General features: G+C 37.2%; 2 protein-coding genes across 4 annotated transcripts in view; both read left to right on the top strand.

The window, feature by feature from the left end:
- Positions 1-26,300, top strand: part of LOC139117133 (snRNA-activating protein complex subunit 5-like) — a 32,086-nt gene that overhangs the window by 1,004 nt on the left and 4,782 nt on the right. Inside the window, exon 2 of one of the 3 annotated variants that reach the window (XM_070679983.1) lies at positions 6,215-10,778. The exons of the other annotated variants lie outside the window; for them this stretch is intronic. Coding sequence (XP_070536084.1) covers positions 6,269-7,006 — 738 coding nt within the window. The 5' untranslated portion in view covers positions 6,215-6,268 and the 3' untranslated portion in view covers positions 7,007-10,778. Of the gene's footprint in view, positions 1-6,214; positions 10,779-26,300 lie in introns of those variants that run through there. 3 annotated transcript variants of the gene reach the window in all.
- On the top strand, positions 13,716-22,735 carry LOC139117134 (BTB/POZ domain-containing protein KCTD6-like). The gene is made up of 2 exons (XM_070679985.1): positions 13,716-13,899; positions 20,341-22,735. Exon 2 carries the CDS (start codon positions 20,367-20,369, stop codon positions 21,051-21,053), a length of 687 nt encoding a protein of 228 aa, XP_070536086.1. The 5' UTR covers positions 13,716-13,899; positions 20,341-20,366; the 3' UTR covers positions 21,054-22,735.

Genomic DNA, 26,300 nt, shown 5'->3' with positions numbered 1-26,300 from the left:
TTTTAGGCCCATAGATATGCTAATGAGGTACAAAAAAAAGCAAAAATGGTCAAAAATCAATAACTCAGGAACTACTCATCTAATCATTGTCATATTTGGGTTTTAGGTACCTTGGGCCCAACTCATTTAAACATATAGATTTGATGTCAATATTTGATGCTTTCTATTTTTAATGATTTTTGTTTCTTTTTTTGGCATTTTAGTAAAAAATCTTTTCCTCTTAAACAATGGTTGGATCGCTTTAAAATTTGGTGTGCTGGTACCTTGTGACACTCAAAATAGAATTCATCAAAATTATGGCACAATTTGCATATTTGTATTTTTGGGCAATTTTTGCCATATTTGGTTAAAAAAATCTTCTTTGAAACTGTGTATGCCATTACTTTCTAATTGGGTGTGCAGGTTCCTAGGAGTGACCTGAAGATGACTCTGTGAACTCAAGCTGAAATTTGCAAATTTGTGGTACTTTTTGTCATGCTTTCAAATTTGGTACATAGGTGAAATGTAGTAGGTCATTCATTCAAAGTCAAGTACTACCTGTGTGAATGAGCAGATTATGATTGTGCTGTTCCACGCTGAGGTGCTATTTATAGGAATGATGCAATGTTAGACGGTAATTGATGTTTTAACTGAATTTGACTTACATTGTATGTAACTCTTGTACTGTATAAACCCTATCAATTCACCCCAAAAAATAATTAATATGATTTTAAATAATTGAATTAATGAGGATATCAACAAAGCCAAAATAATTTTAGTGTAGAATTATTAGAATGTTCAACTTTTTGACAGTTCATGGTGAAATGCTGACCATCTTGGAGGATTAAAACATGTAAAGGCAACTTTCCTGAATCCCAACTTTTACATATTGTGAACCATCATATATTGTGCTCTGTATGTTATCTAAAAGAAATTGCTCATAATAGTTTGTCATGATAGGTTGGTCAAATAAATAGAGATAGAGAAAGTTCCAATTTCCATTTATGGTTGACTTGGTAAGGATAAAATAAAATTATTTTTTGAGGAAAAAAATAAATTGATCAATTAAAAGAGTGGTCAAAGTGATAGGGTTTTTATGGTAAAGCTGGACTGTAAGATTCCTCATGTACTATTTATAGCAATTATGCAATCTGTGTAAACAGTGCAATGAAAGTGTAACATGATTCCTTATCATGCTTTTGATGACCTTGAACTTCTTAAGTTGCAAACATTTGTCTCTTCAGTGTGCTTTCTCTGAGTATACTTACAGTCTCAACTTACTTGCAATGTTAATTTGAAAGTTAAAATGTGCGTGGTTAATAGGATGAAATACTGATAAAGATAACCAGCTGAAGATTCTTTATAACCTGACAGATATGCTGTTTTTTTATGACGTAAATGTTGATAAGCAAGTCTTGTTTACTTTAATTAGAATGTAATTAACTCTCATTTATATTATTATAAGCAGTAGTATCAAGTTGATCAAGCTAATATTGACAAGTTGGTAGGCTGTTGGAGGTTAAAAGCTGTAAAAATAAATGTATGCATGTCTATCTGTTTGTCTGTCTGTCTGTCTGTAGACCGCATTTTTGGAGGGTCTATGATCTGTCTGTATGTATGTATGTATGTATGTTAGTTATTATGTGCGGATGTATGTCTGTCAACATTAAAAACTCCTAAATCGCAGCACCTACCATCTTAGTATTTGGTGGACAGGTGCATCGAGGGGTGGAGATGTTTGTTGAAATAAACATGTCAAAGTCAAAAATATGCAAGGGAAAAAAGGAAAAATCCTGCAAATTGCTAAAACTTTGGTTGAAACTTGGTATGCAGGCTCTTTATAGTGACTTAAGGTACATTTCTTCAAAGTGTGGTGAAATTTGAAAGTTGTATTTTTTGGGCGATTTTCCCGTTTTTTGTCAAAAAATCTTTTCTGAAAGCACTCATCCCATTGCCTTGAAAACTTGTATGTATGATCCTAGGGTTGACCTTTGTCAGATTTGTTCAAATTGTGGTGAAATTTTCATATTTGTATTTTTGGGGCAATTTTTCCCATTTTTTGTCAAAAAATCATTTTCTCCCAAAGTATTTGTTGGATTGCTGTAAAACATGATAGTCTTGATCCTAGGGTTGTTTTCTGTCAGACGTGTAAAAGTCATTATGAGATGGAGCATTTCATATTGCTGGGTATAAGATTAATTTGGACTTGCAATGGAAATTTCTTAGTCAACCTGTAAGAATGCAATGTCATGTGTGTACTAGTAGTTAGTATCGCTGCAAAATGGGAGGACAGTGTCATTGACACTATTTTTATTGGGTCGAATGCCTGTAGATCTGTCGTGCAACTCTGTATTTTTGGTCGTGGATGTTTTGTGTGTTTGTGTAGGTCTTGGAATAGGTTAATTTGCTTCTGGGTAAAGCTGATGAATATCCTGCCCCTTTTAATGTTAGTCACTGCGTCGTAGACTGACCCAGTGACGGGTCACACTGGTTATACCGTAGTACTAGTAGACCCTGAGAGTCTATGGTTACAGTAACTATTTTGTTGATACCAAGTCAATGTATAGAAGAAAAACTGCTGGGTGAAAAATTCGTATTTTTCCCAAGTACAAGTAAAATAGAAAGTGAAGGTGTACGCCAGTGACTGTATTGTAAATATCATCATGGGATTGGCATCTACTGGAGTTTACTTACAGTTAAAGAATGGTTATTTAGGTGATTCTGGGTAAATGCTCCCCATTTGTGTATGTAATATTGTTGAAATCTGTGTTTTAAGTTCAGCTCAAATTACAGAGTTTACTAATGAAGAGATCTTTACTTATACAGGTTTTGCAATGATTGTCCTTCACGACCATGAAATAATAAAAGTCATTCACAAAATAATGGGATTTACGTCCGAATTCATAGTACAGCAGAGGTATTTTGTCCAAGATGCAGACAATTCCTCTACTGTGGGATGTACTCTGACATAAATCCTGGTATTTTGTGAAGAACCTTATTATTATAATACATGTTTTATTTGAATTTTACCACAGAAGTCGATATTATAGCGTTTTGAGAATGCTCTGTTTTACACTGTGTTGCGCGATTGCAAGCAGATGGGGCCCAGATGGGGTAGGCACTCAGCATATCCGCTATATCGTACAGAACGAAAATTCAACCTGCGCAGTACAATGCATGTGCTAGATATTGTAGTTCAGCAGCAGAAATTGTAGTTCAGCAGCATAATTTCACTCAAATTTACAGGTTTTGGGTGACCATAATTCAATACATGACCTACTGATCATCAGATGTACATTTTTTTAAACAACTCTGAAATCTTCTCTCGTTGATGTAAAGGTGTTATGAGGTTAAAGGTCAAATGGCAATCAATAGCACCAAAAGTTATAGGCGTCCTCTAATGCCAAACTTTCTATCTGACAGAACACCATAGCTTACAGACGCAGGTATGAATAAAGACTTCAGTGTGTTCAAGGAAAATTAGGTGTAATTACGTTTGTTTATAATATTTTCACTATTTTTGTTCTAGAAAAAAAGAGGCCGATTTCATTATTCTTCCTAAAATGCATCACAATGCATAAAGAAAAATCCTAGGTTTTCTTTGTAAAAGCTGATTGTAGAAAACCCGTAAAACAAGATAGTATTGTTGTTTTTTGTCTGTAATACTTTGTTGACTTCTAGCTACAGCGATAGTGTCTTGGTAGAAGGCTCATCTACTTCTACCTTCTTAGAGACAGAAACTTAAATTATGGTTTACTCTCTGTGAAAAAATATATCATGCAATCAAGGAGGTTGTGAACTATCATCAACTGTAATTAGTCTGCTCACAGCATTTTTCAGAGTGTCACATTGCCAGACAGGCAAAAAAGATTCAATTTGTTCTGCAATGTGCACTTGATACCCATACTGTCCAAGTGTCGAGGCAGTACCAGTAACAGTTAGAATCCCAAGGACGTTCATGTAAATAGATTGGTAGGCTGCTGGTGCTGAAAATACTGACAGACTGTCCGCACTCCTGCAGTATATGAAGGTGAATCTCAGGCAATTTTGAGCTTGATTCTTGATGCTCCTATCAGGCTAATTAACCAATACAGTGTTTCATCCAGGATGGCATGGACAGGGTGGATTTTCCCCCTCTTTACCAGAAAATCTAGGGGGTATTTCACCAGATCATGTGTTCCACTTGTATCTCTATGGTGTGACTGGCACCATTTCATGGGGGCTGTCCCCCTTGACAAATTACTACTAGGGGTTGCCAAAATGTCATCAGAGGGGGAATCCCCCATACCCCTGTCTAGATGAAACACTGCCACTGTGGTACCTTGAGGAACTCAATGAGATAGTATTTCTTGCAGAAATCAATTTTTGATTTTGTTGTTTGACGTGGCATGGTTTTGGCGGTAATATGAGTACACTCCCATGTGTATCCTATTTAACCTGTAGAAATCCCATTGGTGCAGTATTTGAACCCATGGTTGTTGCACAGCAGGGGCTGGTCACCATGTCAATAACCACTGGCTTGTGCCATTACTATCCGCAGATCATTGTACTCACGTATTGTGGCATAGTAAAGACTGAAGTAGCATTTTGCTTTTAAACACAGAGGGCAGCATACTCCTATAAAATGTTATAAGCATTCTCAAGTTGTATGACAGGATATCCCATTACTGGTGGTCATGCTGGGGGGACAAGCACAAACATTTTTCCGCAGTGTTCCCAGCTGTGCCAAAAATTAGACTGGCCAGGGTGAATTTAGAGTAGTCCTGCTATGCACGAGTGTGCATCAATGACAAATTGACCGATGTTTTTTCAGGGAGGTTGTCAGTATTTTTACACATTCAGAACTCTTGTCAAATCCTGTATGTCCATGCAAAGAGCTGCAGAAGATCACATCTACCCTCAATCACTCTAAAGAAATGACTGCCTAAGTATGACTGATCTCTCATGGAAAAGACCGAGCTTTCATCCACTGACAGGATGATTTCTTCGTTTTCGGTACATTCATTCATTCAAACTTTTGAACATTTACAAAAAATTTTACCACACAAACGTTGTGAAGATGGTAAAATCTGTTTAACATCATGATGGTACGCGTCAGCCAGTTCACCCTTTCACCACAATGGTTTGGCCCGAAAACCCATCGTTATCAACAGTGGTTGTGGATCTGTTTACAGGGAAGGGGGGTGGGTGGGAACAGGTTAATGTCCTTAACCTTTTCGTTATCAGATATTTAAAATATTCTTGTTATTTTCAGTAGGATTGGTGGGCTGATCTATGTATGGGCCCAGGGAGAAATGGCGGTGAAAGGGTAAATGATGTGATTTGACCAGCATGTATGACAAAGCAAAACAGGGCTATGCTGCATTGATAGCTGATCATATCACAGTGCAAACAAATTTGAAATGAGGAAGAGTATATGTCCTTGAAATGTTGTATAATTTTAATAATCTCTACCATCTCATGAATGATTGTTCCTCGATTGTTGCTGGGTGTCGTATGAATCACTCAGACATGCTATTTCTTCTGAAGTTTGTTCCATTCACCAGTAACCAAAGTGTGGAGATGAAACAATTGTTGCAACTCCGGTTTTCCTCTCAATGCATCGTATAATATGTGTGTGGCTTGGCCTAACAAATATTTTAAAGGTGAGGGGTCAAAGTTCATGACCTCTCATGCATTATCACAGGTTCCATCTAAGTACGACCTGTGTGAGTTCAGATGTCCCAATAAAATCTAACAAATCATGTGATAACTTCCCTACTACCTTTTTTGGACTGGATGAGAATTCAGTAAGGTTTGCACTCTGCACCGGAGGGTCACTTAAGGTTGAAACCAAATCACAGATCACTTACCAGGAGAAGAGAACTGTGATTCTTATGTTAACATGTAATTCTGTAGCTTTGAGAAGATTTGAAAAATGTATGCTGCGTAAACATACGAAATATACCTCTGCACTGCCTGTTTATATCTTATATAGTGTCTATTTTCACAATCAAGGCGTGAATGTGTTTCCTCTTTTGCCCATTCATTTTCCAGTCAATTCAAGTTACAGTACAGAAACAGTGCTTTCTTGCTCAAAAGAGGAGAATGCAAGACTGAACACCAAGAAGGTACACCTTACATGTCTGTCCTCTTTATTACTTTTTTACCCTGATGACATCTGAGTAAAAGGACCTCATAATACCAGTTTCAGTTTACCAGTATACTTACTGAAGTCATTTCTGTGTGTACATAGACAGTGTGCTGCGACCAAATCGCACGTATTGATCGACAGACATGGACTGAACGAATGGGAGAAGACGGGCTCAAAGAAAGCGGCAGAGGTACGACGGAGAGTGAATCGGCCATGGCGGAAGTGGTGAACCTGAACGTTGGCGGCCACGTCTACACGACGACCCTGGCAACTTTGTGCATGTATCCGGACTCCATGCTGGGAGCCATGTTCAGCGGTCGCATTCCAACGCAAAAGGACAGCCGAGGAAACTATTTCATCGACCGGGACGGGGAGCTCTTCCGGTACATCTTGAACTTTGTGCGATCGTCAAGGCTTGGCCTACCAGCGGGATTTCAAGATTGGGATGCTCTGACTATCGAAGCAGATTTTTTCCAAATCCCGGAACTCATCAACGCCCTGCAGGAGTTGCAGAACAGCCGGGAAAGCAAGGACGAGGACATTGAACTTCACAAAACCGCCGATTACGTCGAAGTCATTTACCAGAAACACTCTACCTGGGGCAACTCTTATAAGATATATGGCTCGGAGACAACACTAAAAAACCTTGGCGTGGTTGCAGACATCATACAAAGCACACCAGGGCGCCAGTGGTACCACGAAGTCGGGGGCGTTCAGCTGCGTGGCGACATCGACAGGGCCCAGCTGTTCCACGAACTCAGCAAGCTACAGTTTGAACTCAAATTTACGAACATCGCCCACTCCCTGGTTAGCAAGGACGCTTCCCTACACGCTCAGAGCAATCTCAGCAACACCCTGGAAAAGTGGACATTCTGCAGAGAGAAAATTTCCTAACGCTACCACCGCTATCTCATAGTGGACTGAACCCAACAGATCAGTGAACAATTCGGTGAACAGGTTTTACTTTTGCATAACAGGGTACATGGCTCCATCTTTCTCTGGCTTTAAAGGTATTCAGTCACCTGTAATCTAAATATGCCCATATATGGTCAAAGGGGCGTTCCTTGTTATTCAAAATGCTCATGTGAGGACGCTGTTTTTAAAAGGTGGCCACCCGCTTAAAATCTGTGATTGGTTAGAGTTTCTCTTTCCATGGTGACCGTGTCAAAATTGGAACAGGTGACAGTATACCTTTTAATAGAGACCAACTTTTCAATCACATTCTCAAATAGCTTCATGTTAAATTCTGTGACTGTAGTTTTTTTGTTGCACACAAAGGACTCTTTTATGAAGGAGAAAAAATCAATTTTGTGTTCTGTAGGCCACTCCTGCAATATTTTAAATAATTATGTTTTTATTTTGTCTTTCTATTCATTATTATTGTAAAAAATGATTTAACATTGTTGACTTGACCTTCGAACTTTTTTTTACATTACATGGCTGAGATTTTCAGAAAGCAAAAGATTAAGATTTCCTTAAAATTGTTTAATTCACCGAGAAAAGTGTATGTATATCGGTATGGTGTGCAATGTAAAATTCATCCTGTGTGGCGTGGTTGTATGTTTATTAGAAATGAATAATTTATTCTGTTCACTCATTTGACCCATTAATTTACCATTTGTGTTCATCTTGTGCTAATTATGAAAATTTTGTAAAACTAACATTTTGTTCAAGAGAATTTATTTACACCATCATCGTACCACTTTGCTTCCGTAAACCGAGTCTTCCGTTCCCTCTGCAGTACCATTTATTACATGCCTCGTATATCGAACGTCGCGCGCTCCATAGGATTCAATGGTAACTCGCCGATGACGTCGCGGGCCGCATAGTCATCACTGGACTGAAAGTGAACCGGAACTATTTTCAACTTGAAAACTTTTCGACGTAAAAGTCTTGAAATTGCATGTTTTGCACAGAAAATCCGGTTTTTGGAAAATTTCGCATAAAAATATTGATAAACCGCATAACAGTAGTTTAAATATATCAATGCGCCATTCGATGATGAAAATCGTTCTATTTTAACCGTTTTTCGTCTAAAATGAAAATAAAGCATTTGACTATAATTTGCCAATAAACGTAAATATTTTTGGTGCAAACTGAGTAAGAGAGGCATGTAATAAAAATATTATAGCCCAAACAAGGGACTATGTACCCTCGGGCAGGAGACCATTTGCCCTCCTTACGTCGGGCAAATGGTCACCTACCCTCGGCACATAGTCCCATGTTTGGGCTATAATATATAGTGTACCATGTTCCAAACACACCACCACATGAATATAGGTGTTGCACCAGTAGTTGTAACGTAACGTCATATTTTCAAGTGTAGTTACCTAGATTGTTATTGATATTTTGCATGATTTCTAGTATCAAATAATGACTTTCTGTATAGTGAGTTTTGAAGACCATAATCTGACTCTTCATTTATATGATGCAGTATTTGGTTGACTTGAAAAAAAATTGTCATAAAATTTGGGTGCTCTTGTCAAACAGATCACCTGAGCCTCATTATTATGCAGAGGCACCCTTGGTGGAGCAACTGAACCCCCTGGGGTTACAGGCAATATGTAGAATAATAAATGACTTTTTCCATGTTAGACAGATATCAGTTTTGATGAGAGCAGTTCAGGAAACCTCATTGTAAAGCTTTGATTCCTGAAAATTGATGCCATCCGCTAACTACCCTGTAAACCCCCCAGTGCATTGTAAAAAGGCCCACACTCACCATTGGTAATGATGAGTTTGGGCCAAACCATGGTGGTGAAAGGGTTAAAGTGCAACCGAATGCAGTATATGGCTTTGATACCTTTTCGCAAAGTCATCCATACAATCAGATGATGGCACATATGCACTGGTAGAACAAGTAAAAATAAAAAATATCATTCAGTTAACATACTTTTGAAAAGTGAAAAGACAAAAGTTTTGTTTAAATTTTTCTCTAAAAAATTACCTTCACATTTGTAATTGTATTGATTCAGACAAATAATTTGTGGCGGCGGCCATTTTGTCTTGGATGTACCCCGTTATGATTGCAAAGATGGCCAATAAAAGGCACAGACAACTCTGATATGACAGAGCAAATAAAAAAAAATGTGCATTCAAATAAGAACTGAAAGAACTTACATAATGTCCTTAATGGCTCTACTTGACGCCCAAATTTTTTCAAGACTTGTTGCTGAATATGACACTGTTCAAACATGTTATGAAGAAGATAGTGTTGTATTGACTCTGTACTCATTTGAAATGCAGATAGACGGTAATTATTAGTCCCCACGGACACCGTCCGGGGGGACTTATAGGTTTGGTCATGTCCGTGCGTGTGTGCGTGCGTCCGTCCGTGCGTCCGTCCGTCCGTTCACGCAGATATCTCAGAGATGCCTGGAGCGATTTCATTCAAACTTGGTACAAGGATTAATTCATATGTCATACAGATGCACGTCGATTTGTTTTGTGATACGATCCAATATGGCTGCCAGGCGGCCATTTTATTACGATTTTTTCATGTACAGAGCCATAACTTAGGCATGTTTCAACTGATTTTATTCAAAGTTGGTACAAGGACATTGACCAATGTCCTAGATATGCACGTCAATTTTTTTTGTGATACGATCCAATATGGCCGCCATGCGGCCATTTTGTTACGATTTTTTCATATACAGAGCCATAACTCAGGCATGTTTCAACAGATTTTATTCAAAGTTGGTACAAGGACATTGACCAATGTCATAGCTATGCACATCAATTTGTTTTGTGATACGATCCAATATGGCTGCTGTGCGGCCTTTTGTTAAGACTTTTTCATGTACAGAGCCATAACTCAGACGTGACTCAACCGATTTTATTCAAACTTGGTACAAGGACATTGACCTATGTCATGCACATGCACATTGATTTGTTTTGTGATATGATCCAATATGGCCGCCGTGTGGCCATTTTATTACGATTTTTTCATGTCCAGAACCATAACTCAGACATGTATCAAGCGAATTTATTCAAAGTTGGTACAAGGACATTGACCAATGTCATACATATGCACATTAATTTGTTTTGTGATACGATCCAATATGGCTGCTGTGCGGCCATTTTGTTATGATTTTTTCATGTACAAGCCATAACTCAGGCATATCTCAACCAATTTTAATCAAATTTTTCTACAAGGACATTAACCTATGTCATGCATATGCACATTTATTTGTTTTGTGATACGATCCAATATGGCCACCGTGTGGCCATTTTATTACGATTTTTTCATGTCCTGAACTACAACTCAGACATGTATCAAGCGAATTCATTCAAAAGTATTTTTATCACAGACCTTATGAAGAGGCGTCTATCCTGTCTGAGGACCTGTAATCAAAGTACCCATTAACAAGTGGGGACTGTGTCATCAACGATGACTTGTTTGTTGTGCTTTTATTGTCATGGTAATATGTAAGAGTTATCTAGACTGAGCATACACGTACATGTAAGCTTTTAGTGACTGATGTTACTGTACATGTACCTTCAGCATGCCTAAAGTGTTCAGTGATGGTTCAAGGTAGAATGTCGTCTGGGTACAGATATTTGGATTCTAAAGCTTTTACAATATTCTTTTGACCTACCACCAGTTGGGGCTCATTTTGAAGCTTATGGAGTCAATAAAGTTTTCACCGGTTTATTTTTGTAAAAATATCATTTCCCCCACAGTTATACAGGGATGGCAGCCATTTTGAATTTCAAGTGTGAATATTTGCTAATTAGGTTCTCTGGTACCAAAGTTTGCATGATGACCTTAGCTTTTTATTATTAGTTTTTGAGGGGAATGATTTCAAGTTTCCTTATGGATAGTTTGAGCAAAGGGATGGTCTTTCAGTTTGGTGGTGAATACTACCTTAATTTGTGAATTTCCAAATGTATTTGAGCAATCTCATTCGACAAATGCAATATGATAAAATTGTGAATTTCTTGAAAACTGGACTCAAGCCAAGCCATATTACACTTCAACATGAACCTAGGGGGTAAGCTCTTAAACATATTTTGAAAGGTTCCATAGGAAACCTGTTACTGCCAAAAGGAGGTGGGTCCACTTTTGTGCAGCACTGGCACACTTGTATTATCATTTTAATTGTTTGACCCAAGTCAAGGTCGGCAAACACACACCTCTGGATTTCTAAGTGGTTTTACTTGGAGCAACTTCAATTTTTGTACACAATCCCCAAACCTTAACTACTCCCTAGGTTACTAGTTCAAAATGTAAAACATTTTCATCGCATATAATCTTTACTCTTGTCAGCCGCTCAGTTTTCTTAATAAATAGTGTGTTTTTGAAGTGTGTCGAAATTCTTCAAATTGCATTTATTTTCATTGTTTTTTTGTAAAAAAGATATATTTTGTTCATCATTTTTTAGTTTCCACTTTACCAATTCTTACGTTTTTTTATTCATTGCCTGAGCAAGGCGTGGAATTCAGGAAAGACTTTCGTGCAAAATATGAGTGCAAAAACGAATAAATTAAATGTTTTATCATTACCTGACCAGCACCTTATATTTCTAGGTAGGAGAAGGTAGTTATCTTGCCTCACATTTGTGTGATTTCCACTCGGGAATGTGTTCACAAGTACCGGATAGTCCCATAGACTGAAAGAGCCATCACTTAGGCAGGGCAGTACCTTCCTCTCCAGGAGGGGGCGTGGTATGTAAGATATTGCGTCTGACAGTCCCTGCATAGTGACATGTTGATTGCCGGGGAGGAGGAGGAGGGACTCCCCCTAGCAAAATGTGTGGACTTATGTACAAAACAGATTTGTAGTCGCATAGAAGGAACAATTGCATGAGACTTTGAATTCAGCAAATAATCTGGACTTCCTGAAACGCGACGAAACTTATGACGTCACTGGTGTATAATATTTATGCACATCATACACACATTTGGGTGACAAAGCAATACACAGAAATAGTCCAGGGACTAATCACAGACAACTGTGAGTCAGTGTAATTAAATGCAAAAGTATTCCGTTACAGGGAATATTTTATTTGAGAAAATTTTGTGTTTTATTTTACAGAATTATTTCGTTAGTTCAATTTGTATCCCACGTGTAAATAATAATATTTTTCTCTGTACTATATATTTGCAGATCATATATAAGATAATTTTCACATTTTTGTCCACAATTTAGCCCACCAGGTGTAAATGTATCATTATTTTTATTATTTTCTCAAACATTGATCAGTATTATTATAGAAATGTTTACTTGGGAATTTTATTCTCGTCTGTAAGTTAAGCCAAAATTTGTGCAGAGTGAGGATTGTTTTAACCCGTTCGCCCCAATTCAGTGTGAACTAGTCCACAATCACCATTGATAACAATGGCTTTGGGCCAAACCATGGCAGTGGAAGGGTTAAACAGTATAGTCAGTGTAGGTTGGAAGATGTGTTGCTTGAGGGTGACAGATCTTGTAGTATCATCTGTATGGATCCAAGTTTATATCCAGACATAAGTTTCAGATGATGTCAATAGTCACTACATGATTTCACCATTGTCTTTGTCCCTAGTAATGGGGAGCCAATTAAAGGACCTGTAGCTGTAACTTTCAATGATTTTTTCATTATTTTTGTCTTTTAAGTCCCGTATAGTTTGTTGTTCTTCTGTCCAAAATCACGTTGAGATAAACAATCTTGAGCTTGTCAACTTTCTCTGTACACGTGTACACTGCATTGCTCTTATGGACTAGTGAATTCTGGTCTGGGCTTGTATTCAAATGTAAACAATAATTATAGCTCATGTGACAATTGGAGATGCTGAGATGACAAGCTAAATAGTCGGTAATTCAACACACCTTTTGCAAGTATAAAGAGGAAGAACTTGCACTTGACATTCAATCAAAACCAATGAAAAAAAAAATCATCAAAGTTACAGCTATGGGCCCTTTACCCCTTTCACCGCCATGGTTTGTCCCAAATCAATTGTTTTCTATGGTAAAGTTGGACCTGTACACAGGGAACTGGGGGTGAAAGGGTTAAAAAAGAAAACAAAACATGACAACACGAAATTAAGATTGTCATTGCAAATTAGAGATTGATTTTTTTCCCATGGTGCATCACAATACTGGCTGCAACTTTGAAAACCAACTCACGTTAGTTATTTACAACATAGACATTGTCACTTTGCAATTTAGTCTTTCGACAATGTTTGTGGCATTTGAGTTTTCATAAAATAGTGTTTGTTTAGTGACTGCATTTCTTCTTTTTCGAATGGTTTTTTTTTGTATATTACATAGATATTGTCAAACATGAAAAATTATACCATTGCTGTTTTCACTTAATCACTCCTGTTGTAATAGTAATGACTGAAAACTCGATAATCTGTAACCTTCGACATATTTTTGATCAATTTTGCTCTTTTTGCGAAATACAATTTCTTGTTCAACTCCCAAAAGCATATCCAAGTGTCTCGTGTTCAATTTATCACCACCACCTGTGTGTGTCTGCAACCTTCAGTGTTATCGTTGGCAAATGGTCTCCAGTCTGGACTAGAATCTTATGGTTGTCGTGACATTCAGCTGAATCTTGCATGAAACCCAGAGAGGGCGCTGTTGTTTTACTTCACGAATGCGGAAGTACAGTGGGCATGTTTGTGATACTACCTATCTATGAAAGCAAACAAAGGTTACACCATGCGATGACATGTCTGATATTAGTGCAGAAGGCACAATCTCAGTAGGTTTATATACATTTCCTCATTGTAAAGTGCCGAAGGTACCAGGGCTTGCACCAGAGTAGAACTGAATTTTCATACATCTGAAGTTTGTGAAAGTAAGTCCAAACAGAATTACCGGTAGTGACTGTTCCATTTCTAGTACACCCATTTCACCAACTTATTGTCATACTAAAAGATATTTACTAACTTCCTGTTTGGATAGATCACTCTCAGGTAAAATATTTAAGTCATGCCCTTCCTTCATTATACATCCTGACAAGAACTAGGCGATGTGCAAAGTTTTGTGACGTACTGTTTTATGCAGACCATCAAACCAAAACTGTCCTGAGTGCACTCTCATCTTGTCTTACAATCTTGTTGCTCTATAGAATTCCATTGTACTTATACTCACTGACCGATCATGTCTGAGGTTATACATCTAAATGTCGGTGGCGTGGTTTACATGACAACGAAAGCAACGCTTCTCAACTATCCACACTCCATGCTTGGTTCCATGTTCAGCGACCGGTTTCCGGCGTACCAAGATGAGCAGGGTCATTATTTTATTGACAGAGATGGAATGGTATTCAAGTACGTGTTGAATTTCCTTCGGTCTTCACGTCTCAGTCTACCGGAAGACTTCAAGGACTGGGAGCTGCTGTCGACCGAGGCGGACTTTTATCAGATCCCCGAATTCACTGACGCGATCAATCATGCCCGCGATGAGCGTAAAAACACCAAGCCTCCGATGATGCGGGAAACAGTAATTGAACTTGTATGCCAGAGGGAATTGACGCATGTGAATTACTTCCGGATTTACGGTGAAGAGCATATCCTGAATGAAATTCCGTCCATCCAGCGACAATTGCAGAAACCACAGGAGAGATGGTACAAAAACGGCCACTGTCTGCACATTAACGGAGACATTGAAGATCGACACGTGCTATTACAGGAGCTGTGTGATGCAGGATTTCAAGTAAAATTTGGCAATACCAGTATTTCAAGCACCAGCATGACCAGGCAAATCGGATTCCCAGAACTCAAAACAACCACTGTTGAAAAGTGGTTCCTGACCAGAGTAAAGAACATCTAAAAAGCAAATGCAAATCTACATTGAAAAATTCACTCGAGAAATCTCATTGTACAGAGATATTAAACATCACACATTTCGCATATTATTCATTGCTTTCTGATAGAGCAAACAAAACGAAATTCACATTGTGACAAAAACTGTTTAATTTTGAGTTTCTTCCTGTTTCTAGAAACTTCTGTGAAAAGAAATTCTCCGTAACGATGCTGCGTATGCCATGAACACAATTGCTTATGCTGTCAGTGAGCTATTTCTCTCCTAAAGTTAATGACTCAACAATTTTACTGCCCCAAAGCAAACTTTTATTACATTTTTAGCTACTATAGACTATAGTCTATAAAGCTATTGGGATGGGTATCCGTCCGGCGTCCGGCGTCAGTCTGTATGTATGTATGTCCATTTGTGAGGCGTCCTTCCACTCAAATATCTTGAGAACCGCAGTACTTGCTGATTTGATATTTGTTGTGTAGATTAAAAATATGATTTTGAGAAATTTTTTTTTTTTAATTTTTTGATATTGTTAAAAATAGGCAAATTAATGCCAAAAAAGGCATTTTTGGTAAAAAATCTTCTTCTTCATAACCGCTGGTCAGACAGCTTTATTATTTGGTATACAGGTCCCTAGGGACAACCCAACTTAGATTTGTTCAAATTGTGATGAAATATGCAAATCTGTATTTTTAAGGAACTTTTTTTGTCATTTTTGATCAAAATTTGACTTACATTGTATGTAATTCTTGTACTGTATAAACCCTATCAATTCACCCAGAAAAAAATAATTGATATGATTTTAAATAATTGCATTAATTAGGAAATCATCAAAGCCAAAATAATTTTAGTGTAGAGTTATCAGAAAGTTCAACTTTTTTGACAGTTCATAGTGAAATGCTTACATCTTTAAGGATTAAAATATGTAAAGGCAACTTTCCTGAATCCCAACTTTGACATAATCTGAACCATTGTTATCTAAAAGAAATTGTTCAAAATAGTTTGTCATGATAGGGTGGTCAAATAAATAGAGATAGAGAAAGTTCTAATTTCCATTTATGGTTGACTTGGTAAGGATAAAATAAAATTACTTTTTGAGGAAAAAAATAGAGTGGTCAATTAAAAGAGTGGTCAAAGTGATAGGGTTTTTATGGTAAAGCTGGGCTGTAAGATTCCTCATGTGCTATTTATAGCAATTATGCAATCTGTGTAAACAGTGAACATGATGCTTTTGATGACCTTGAACTTCTTAAGTTCAAACATTTGTCTCTTCAGTGTGCTTTCTCTGTCAGTACGTACAGTCTCAACTTATTCAACAGAACTTACTTACAATGTTAATTTGAAAGTTAAAATATACCTGGTTATTATGGGATGAAAATTGCTGATATAGTCAATTCAATTTGACAGATATGCTGTTTTTCTATGACGAAAATCTTGATTTAAGCAAATCTTGTTGACTTTAATTAGAATGTAATTAACTCTCGTTTATTAGCTACTATAGACTAATATAGTCTATAGAAGCTATTGGGATGGGTATCCGTCCGGCGTGCACTGTCAGTCTGTATGTATGTATGTATGTATGTATGTATGTATGTATGTATGTATGTATGTATGTCCGTTTGTGAGGCGTCCGTCCACTCAAATATCTTGAGAACTGCAGTACTTACTGATTTGATATTTGTTGTGTGGATAAAATATATGATTTTGAGAAACTCTTTTTATTAATTTTTGATATTGTTGAAAATATGCAAATTAGCACAAAAAAAGGCGTTTTTGGTAAAAAATCTTCTTCTTCATAACCACTGGTCAGACAGCTTTGTTATTTGGTATACAGGTCCCTAGGGATAACCCAACTTAGATTTGTTCAAATTGTGATGAAATATGCAAATCTGTATTTTTACGGAATTTTCTTTTCCATTTTTGGTCAGGCCATCCTGAAATGAGCTATCAAAGATATCCACCTTCTTCATCAATACATGTGTCACAAAAGGTTATTCTCTACATAACACAGCAGAGCTCTGTCAACTGTTGAGTCGCTTGTTTTTTCAAAACCACTGGTCAGACAGCTTTAATATTTGGTTTACAGGTCCCTAGAATGACCTTAGTGAGATAATTTCATACAGTCAGGAAATACTTAATTTTGTATCCATGTCTATAGTAGCTTCAGGGACTTTGGCCCTATGTTTCATTATTTTGATATATGGCTGCCTTTGCCAATAAGTTTGCATGAAAATTTTGATAATTTTTACAGTTCCTGCATTAAATCTGTCAAATCAGATTTTCCAGTGATTATCAGGCTGATGTTGTAGTTCTATAGATTGTTTATTCTATAGCGGTTTCTTTATTTACCAGTTCAATTGTTATGGTTTTTTTTTAATTCCAGATCAGTGACAAAGGTAGGAAATTATTAGTGTAGATACATGATGTGTGTACTTAGAATGGTGAAGCTCAGGGCATTATTTAGTCGGAACAACAATGCGCAAAAGGTTGAAAAAATTATGATCAAATGTAGCAAATAGTAGAAGGCATGTCTTAGACAACACATAAGCATGGATTGTTGGTTAGATTTCTATGACATTAACCCTTTCACCACCATGGTTTGTCCCAAATCCATTGTTTTCTATGGTAAAGTTGGACCTCTACACAGGGAACTGGGGGTGAAAGGGTTACAGGATGTGCATTAACCTTGAATGATGGACTTGCACGGGTTAATTCACAGGTTAATACACGATAGTGTACAAAGCAACACAGGGGATGTGCAGTCGCTAGCCTCAGGCCCCTGATGTCTTAACATTTTGCGACTGAATTTAGCAAATTTTTAAAATGCTGCAGCTGTGTCAAATTTGGTCAAAAACATTGGAAACATACTGTGTTTATACACAGAGCATGGATTTGGTCATCTTAGTAAATCCCCGTATTTCAATTAGTAATTTTACAGTTTGTAAAATGTGCAAATACAATCAGCATAAACAATAAAAAAGAGCCATACAATTGCACAGATTTGGACATTCAGGAGTCATATTCAGATTTGGTTGAGTCGAGTGCGAGCAACCATGTTCACAACCTCAGCTGTGCTTGCAGCTTGACAAGATTTAACATTCATTGAAACTTGTTGCAGTCTGTACCAAAAAATCAACTTCTGTAAGTGCATACTTTCATCATGAATAACTGAACATACACTGTTACATAAAGTTTGTACCTCATGCAGGCTATTGTAATGAAATCTTTAATTGGCGATGCCTTTCACATAGGTAGATATTTTGAAAGCAGCTTGCCCTTTCATCGTAGCAATGTTCATCTGTCATATTAAAGCCAGCAGGAATTGGAAAAATCCATTTTCCCTAGAGGTCACAAATGAAATCACCCAAAGACTTTTTAGCGGCAAAATCATTGATTAAAAGGTGCAACTAAACCGAAAAGATCACTCTACACAACAACCATGATGTGCTATATTTTCCAAATAGGACAATATTCTTGTCCCAACATACAAAGTTACTTCTACTTGTGGGCCAAAGTCTGCGCTGCTCACATGAGCTATAGCGCTGATCACAAATGATGTCATTTTTCTCTCTCATTAATATGCATAAATAAATATTTGTCCACATTTTCCACATAAATGGCAAAAATAAAACCTGCTAGTGTTACAATGGCTACTAAAAGTCACACTAATTTGTATGAATTTATGACTCACACTTCAAGCTGCAACAACAGGCGCTTATGCAACAACAAAATGTGTTCGAATTTTTGTCCTATGTCGTGCAGCTATATTTGGTATCAAATCTGAAATCGCGATCAACGCTATTGCCCCTTTGTTACTGTGTAGATCGATGCACTCACAACTTTTGAGTGTTTAAGTGTTGACTATGTAGTCGAGTTATCAAGACATGGACATGTAGAGCAGACTCAGAGTCAGCTGTTGTCATGGATGTTGTTTGGTCAACGGTTGGCGGGTGGACGGTCTGCAACTTCAAGTGTCATCGCAGAATTGCTTCTGCTAGCTAGGTCAACATTTTGTGCAATGATTTTAAATGTTCAAATCTTTTCTGAATGCAACATTACCTGTTTAACATTACATGTTTAAAAATAAATGCAGTGTCTTGGCATTTGTTTTGATTTTGTTACATCTATGTAGTGAAGAAAACTCTTTGTTTGTTAGTTTGAGATTTATATGTTTGTATAATCATTTGTTTTTGTAATAAATTGCCAAAACTGAATGAAAAGATATCCTCGATGAGCCGACAATTATTTATCTATTCAATGTACAACAAGCACTACCAGAGAGTTCACAAATAATAAACTGTTGCAAATAATGTACATCAATGAAAACATTTGACATTGAACTAAACAATTTATCATTCTTTTTTAAGTTACATATTTACAATAGTTAAACCCTTTGAGCGCCAAAGCCTATTTTTGTCACCTTTATAAAATATACCACAGTCAATTTTTTTCTGATTTTTGCCAAAATTTTGAGAGAGAACTGTAGCTGATGAAATGTGATATCCATTTGGTCCAAATTATGAAAAATCTTACAGAAAAGTTTTCAAAACTTGGTAAAATATTGCATTAAAATTTTGGTGGGAAAAATTACAGCAGTCAAAGGGTTGATTTTTCCTCTATCTTCTGTTGAGTATTGGCAGTACCTGGATATGAGCTTATAACTGCCGAGGATACATACATAGTTACGAGAAATTACCCTTCTTTTGCCCACAACAGCTGTGTTGTAGATCTATCAAAATGGAACAAGGGAAGGGAAGGGAGTCGGTGACAAAGATTTGCAGTGAAACTTTTGCATTTAAACCCAGATGTGTCGAATGTCTTTCTGTATGGCTCCAAAGACACCTTTGGAAACTCAAAAGAGAATGAATCTTTAGGACATTTCCTTTCCATTGTATTGCTCACTGATTACCCATCCATGCACACTGCGATAGGAAAACATTATCTATCAATGCACACTGCGATAGGAAAACATTATCTATCAATGCACACTGCGATAGGAAAACATTATCTATCAATGCACACTGCGATAGGAAAACATTACCCATCCATGCACACTGCGATAGGAAAACAGTGGATATGCCCTAGTTGTCAGACTGAAATTTTATTTCAAGAGTTTGGCAATAGGGGTTGCCATAGACACCTCATATCATCTTCCCCATGAGGTAACCATTCTGAACATAAAAAATCAGTCATGTGTAATATTGAAGTTTGTTGTTGAAGTTTGTTCTCTCTTACCTGTCCTGTGTAGCATAGTGTCAGTCGTAAAAGATCTACATATTTTAAAAGTTGTCAGCTTTAATTAGCAAAGTTCTGAGATCAGTAAAAATATTTTGGAATACTCTGTTTGACACATTACTTTCAAAGACATGCAAAATTAAGCAATGTGTGAAGTTTTGTGATGTACTGTTTTAAACAGACTACAAAACTCAAACTGGCCTGAGTGACTCTCATCTTGTCTTGTAATCCTTTTACTCTGTAGAATTTGGTTGTACTTACTGATTGATCATGTCTGAGGTTATACATCTAAATGTCGGTGGCGTGGTTTACATGACGACGAGAGCAACTCTTCTCAACTATCCACACTCCATGCTTGGTTCCATGTTCAGCGACCGGTTTCCGGCGTACCAAGATGAGCAGGGTCACTATTTCATTGACAGAGACGGAGCGGTATTCAAGTATGTGTTGAATTTCCTTCGGTCTTCGCGTCTCAGTCTACCGGAAGACTTCAAGGAATGGGAGCTGCTGTCGACCGAGGCGGACTTTTATCAGATCGCGGAACTCACCGACGCGATCAGTCATGCTCGTGAAGAGCGCAAAAACACCAAGCCTCCGACGAAGAGCAAAACGGTTATCGAACTTGAATGCAAGAAGGAATCGATGCGCGTGATGTACTTCAGGATCTACGGTGAAGAGAATATTCTGAATGAGATTCCGTCCATTAAGCGGTTGGTCCAGAAACCGGTGGGATGGTACAGGGAGGGCCACTGTCTGCACATCCACGGAGACGTCGAGGATCGGCACATGCTTTTACAGGATCTGTGCGATGCCGGATTTGACCTGAAATTCAGCAACATCTCATTGGCCAGTATCAGCGGCATCGGCGTCCAGGGAACCACCACAGCCACGGTTGAAAAGTGGCTGCTGACTAGAGAAAAGAACACTCAACAAACAAACGGGAATTTGCAACGCTGATGTGTTTGTGTGATCTCAATGCACAGAGAAATTGAACAAAAGAAATAAGCTTAGCACTATAGTCACTGCAATACTACATCAAACAATGTTGTTTGTGGCTTTCAGATGGCAAGCTGAACAAAATTTACGCGTGAAATATCTTGTAAAACGACTTTCCCATTTGAAAGTTGGCAGTGTCAATCTGTCACGAGTTTCAGATGAATGCTGCAATGTCGCTGACTGGGGAAAATAGATTGGTTTTTTGCAATAGACATACATTGATGAAATTTTGATCAACAGGGTAGGACTTCAACCCACTTTGTATAAGTTCATGTAATATGAAACTGAACTTGAAAAACCTAGTACACTTACCTTATACATACCAGAAATTATTAATTCAGAGTAGTGCCATATGTGAAGGTAGCAAAGAGGGGATCAGCCCACTGATAGTTTTCACATTTCAAAACACAGATCAACATGTGTAAAATGTCATTTCAGCCAAAAAAATGAATCATGTGCTCTTTGATATCAATACTGTACGAGGCACAGGGACCTTCCCATGCACAGGCTATTTAACTCATCATTTCAACTTTTACAATCTATCACTGCTTGCCTGTACAGTGGCACTCGTATTCTCTTGATTCACCAGTATAAACAATAAAATTATCAGCATAAAGTCATGTTTGTAAGACTGACTCCGCAAAAAATTTCTAGAAATTCATAAAGTTACTTGAAAGCATTCAGAAAATGGAAAAACCAGAGGACAGATGGAACTGAAACTGCAGCTAGAAAATGTGAATATATTCAATTTTACTACTTTAAATTTACCCCAAGTAGGTAGTTGTTTTACCTGTTCACCCCCACTTCCCTGTAAACAGGTCCACATTTAGCTTCAATGGCAATGGGTTTGGGTGAAACCATTGGTGGTGAAAGGGTTAAAAGACCGCCACAATTGGAGAGAAAAATGATTTATTGAATAGCTTGACTGCGCTTTTCTCTGGTGTTTGATACAAGTTGCTTCCTGTAGTCTGTTTTAATAATTGTCAGCGAGTTCTATACCGTGAATGCAAAATGTCTTGATAGTGAGTGCTGGTCAAAGTTTCCCACAATGAAAAGGCAAAGAAAAGCAGCAAGTGATTTTTTTGCTGTTGAAAGCAGTAAATACAACCCATCAAATGATTTTCTGTAACTTTGTATCATTGATGTATTTCACCAGGACGACTAAATCATATTTGTGACATCCAGTAATTGCTCAAGGGAGTAAAATAATATACTGGTAGTACTAGTTGGTTGTTTCATATACAGTTGTTATGGTTGTATTGTCAACTTTTTGACATATTCTTAATAGAAGCCATTATTTTCTTGTTCATTTTTGTACCTCATATGTGCACTTAACTGTTGAATATCATAGGAATAGGGTAGACTGAAAGATCCATCACTTGAGGGGGGAGCATAGAGAGCGCCCTCAAGTGACGAAACTTTCAGTCTGAGGAATAGGTACACATCAGATATACCCTGTACATGGCATTTACTGAATTTGCTTCTGTGCAAATCAAGAACTGTCTATATGTGCGTCTCAGGACCAAGAAGTGACCCCCTAAGTCAGGGGAAAAGCATGCACACATAAGAAATAACTTGCACTGTGGCTGAATTTATTTCTCCAAAATTATATTTTTTCAAGTTGATTTTGGAAAATTTTAACTGAGAGAGTGAGTGGAGCTTTTAAGTTGCTTTTTTTGTACATGATTTTCTATGCATTATGAGATGATATGTTAGAGCTTGGAAATTGGTAATCTTCATCACGTAAAGCATGTCCTTTAGTCTGGATCGCTGCTCCATTCCTACTGCTGGCTGCACTGCTCACGAAAATAGGGTCAGGTATGGGCTGAGGTATGGGCCGCCATTTTAGTCAGCATTTTGACTGCAAATTAACAAGCACAGTCACCTGACAAGATCATGTGATCAGCACACATGTATAGTGGATAGCCTGGAAATAAGACAACAAAACATCGACGTTGACGTAATATTTGCATGGCTTTATTACACCGTTCTTCTATGATGGCATTTAGTGATAGGACAACGAGTATCGGTCTTGGTTTAGTCTCAGACGTGAGAGACAATCCCTCCTTTGGCATGTATGGCAGTAATTAAAAAATGAGTGATTTTCCGTTTTTCATTCAAAACATGCTTGGTTCGGCACACCATAGAGGTAAAAATAAGTTCAAAGGTAGCAACATGCTGGAAATAAATTTAATGCATTCACTGCGCTCATTACTATTGACCAATGACAGCCATGTTTACATTAGCCCATACCTGACCCTGTTCTCGTGAGCAGCGTACCAGTGGTAGTATGGGACAGGGGACCGGACTAGCGTGACCTAAGTGCATCTCACTCAGTCAATGCTGCTTAGACGGAAGGTCCATCAAGCATAATCAAGCTCCTTGTACCGCCGTATACGGCATTAAATTGAATTGAAACAGTGGTCACAAGTTCCAGAAACGAAAGAAATCTTGGGAAATTCAAACATTTATTTAGATATTTACCGGTACACATTTTGCTTTCATGCACCTATGAAGTACCCGAGCGTGATCAGCTGGTGTATGAGGTTTTGAAGATGAACCCTGGTCAATGGCAGCACAGATTGAAATGCTTGCATACAATTTTTTAAACCTAGATTGCCAATTTTTTTACTGCTTTAATACATATACATTAAAATGCTCTCCTTTGTAGGTGATGTTTAAATATGGGATTTCAACAATGTAAAATAAATGAGTGAAATACAAAATGACATTTGGTCCTGATTGTTCTGTGCATGCATGGCTGACATGACAGAGACAGACAGACAGACAGACAAAGAACTAACTTCAAGAATGTACACAGCTTACGACATAGCAAGAGTATTTCAGCGATGTTATTCAAAGTGATTGAAGCTTAGGTTTGAATATATTTGCTGAAACAATTGAAATGAATGAAACCCCAATTTGCTGATATTATATATTATTACCTGAATACATGGGTTTATGTGCCCAAAAGCAGGTTACAATTTGCCCGACACCAGGAGGGCAAATTGTCTCCTGCTGCGAGATCACATAAACCCATGTATTCAGGCAATAATATTTTTATTACATGCCTCTTCACAGTTAATGCTATATGATATTTAGTTACATGCAGAGCATTTTAAAAACAATTTTACCATTATCTACCAACATCAAACAGATTTTAAAGAAAGTCAAAATAGCAGTGCACGCATGGATATTTTACATCTAGCATTAAGGTGAAGTACTACGAATTATGTCAAAATTAAGTTGTGGTGCATTTTCTTGAAACTTTGCACAAATATTCTTGAAAGTTGTGCAAGTGCAAAAATGAAATAAAAAATGGGGGTCACCATGCTCGTTTCCATGGAAACGGACATTAAAATGGCATCGTTAGAAATAAATAAAAATGATATAATTCACTTATACTAAAGAAAGCAATTATAAAACGCTTAGCAAATGAGTTAATTTTAATAAATACCAAGACTTAAGATCCATATCTATCGAATGTATAGTTTTCATGACGTTTGTGAAGAAATTTAACATAAGTATTGATTACAAAATGATGATATCGAAATTGTATCACTACATAATTTCGAACTTTCTTCCTGTCGCTTTGAATGGTGTCATTCTGACCAAACTTGGCGAATAAACTCCTGACATAATACCATTTAATTTACACTTTCAATAAAAGGGTGTCACCACGCTACTTTTTACAATATCTTTAGGTGAATGGGTAATTTGCGCCATATAAATGGGAGAGAAATGTTAATTTTTCGCTCATATTGAATAAAAAACAGCTTCCTAGGGGGTCAAAATATGACAAGGTTATAGGTCACATGTATTTCTAAGACACTGGGTCAAAAATAAATCAATGCAGTGATTTGCACTCAGATCGAGGCATGTAATAATACTTTCAGAGCCACCTGCAAACGCGTCTTATTCAGCATTGCTTGCGAAAGATTTCAGACACACTCGTTGGCTCTGAGCTGGGAATTAATTGATATTCTACTGTAAAGTAATATACACCTCGAAAGTGAAAAACTTAAAGTTTTGCCACAGCTTTCCTTGAGGAATCTTTCAACTATTCACTTTCAAAATCAAGAATAAAAATTGGGGATCACTGTGCAAATTTTGGCACTAGAGAAACAGATAACTCAAGATTTAAAATTCAAAATGGCCGCCATCCCTGTGTTAACTCTATGGAGAAAAATTAAATTTTTGGATTTCGAAAAACTAAGCAGTGAAAAGTTTTCTTCTCACTAAGAGCTTTAAAATGAACTCTCACAAGTGGTATATCAGAAAAGAATTGTAAAAGTTTGAGAGTCTGAAAATCTCGAGGCACAGTCTACCTTAATGAGTGTCCCTACACAATGAATCTTGATCTATAGGCAGATACTCTTCACTATGATAATTATAAAACTCATTTTGTCTCAAAGGAGATGTAAGAAATCAAAAAGTGATGCTTGAAAAAGAAAAAAAAATTTTTAGAACCTTGAAAACCAGTTTTTGACCATGCAAAGAGAGTATGAAGGTGTAGGCTTAATGGATTTGGTATTGAACTCTGCTATATAGAACATGATATGTTTTGTTTCAACAATAAGGCAGAATGGGCCTAGGGGACAGATATTCAGACTCTCAAATTTCTACAATTCTTTTCTGATCTCCTACTTGTGCAGGTTCACTTTAAAGCTCTTGGACAAAAAATAAGTTTTTACCATCTTAGTTTTTCAAAAATCCAAACTTTAATTTTTCCCACAGAGTTAACACATGGATGGCGTCTATTTTGAATTTCAATACGGCAAAAATGTTTGATAATTTGTTTCTCCAGTTCAAACTTTGCACAGTGACCCCCGATTTTTATTGTTGATTTGGAAAGAGAAAATGGTTGAAAGTTTCATGGAAAGTTTGAGCAAAAGTTTAAGGCTTTCACTTTCAAAGCGCATACCACCAAGTAATAACGTACAAGTCAAATCTTCATCACTGTGAATATATCAAGTAAAAAAATATAAGTACAAAGTATTGGTCAAAAAGTACCCATTTACCTTGAAAGATAAAAAAACCCACAAAAAGTAAAAAGGATAATATTATCATAAGATAATAAAGGTGCATTATTTATGTCAAGCAAGGCTTGAAAGCTTGTTTAGGAAATAATGGACTTTGTACATCATCAATATGATCATATGAATATAGTACAACACATTCATACATGAAGATAGATAGCATTTGAGT

This window comes from Ptychodera flava, chromosome 18 (genome assembly GCF_041260155.1).
Source record: "Ptychodera flava strain L36383 chromosome 18, AS_Pfla_20210202, whole genome shotgun sequence".
Classification (NCBI taxonomy): domain Eukaryota; kingdom Metazoa; phylum Hemichordata; class Enteropneusta; family Ptychoderidae; genus Ptychodera; species Ptychodera flava.
Note: the sequence above shows the minus strand (reverse complement) of the source record. Positions and strands in the feature narration are given on the sequence as shown.

Coding starts and splice junctions, on each gene's coding strand:
- LOC139117134 (XM_070679985.1), top strand. CDS start 20,367: ATGTCTGAGGTTATACATCTAAATGTCGGTGGCGTGGTTTACATGACG.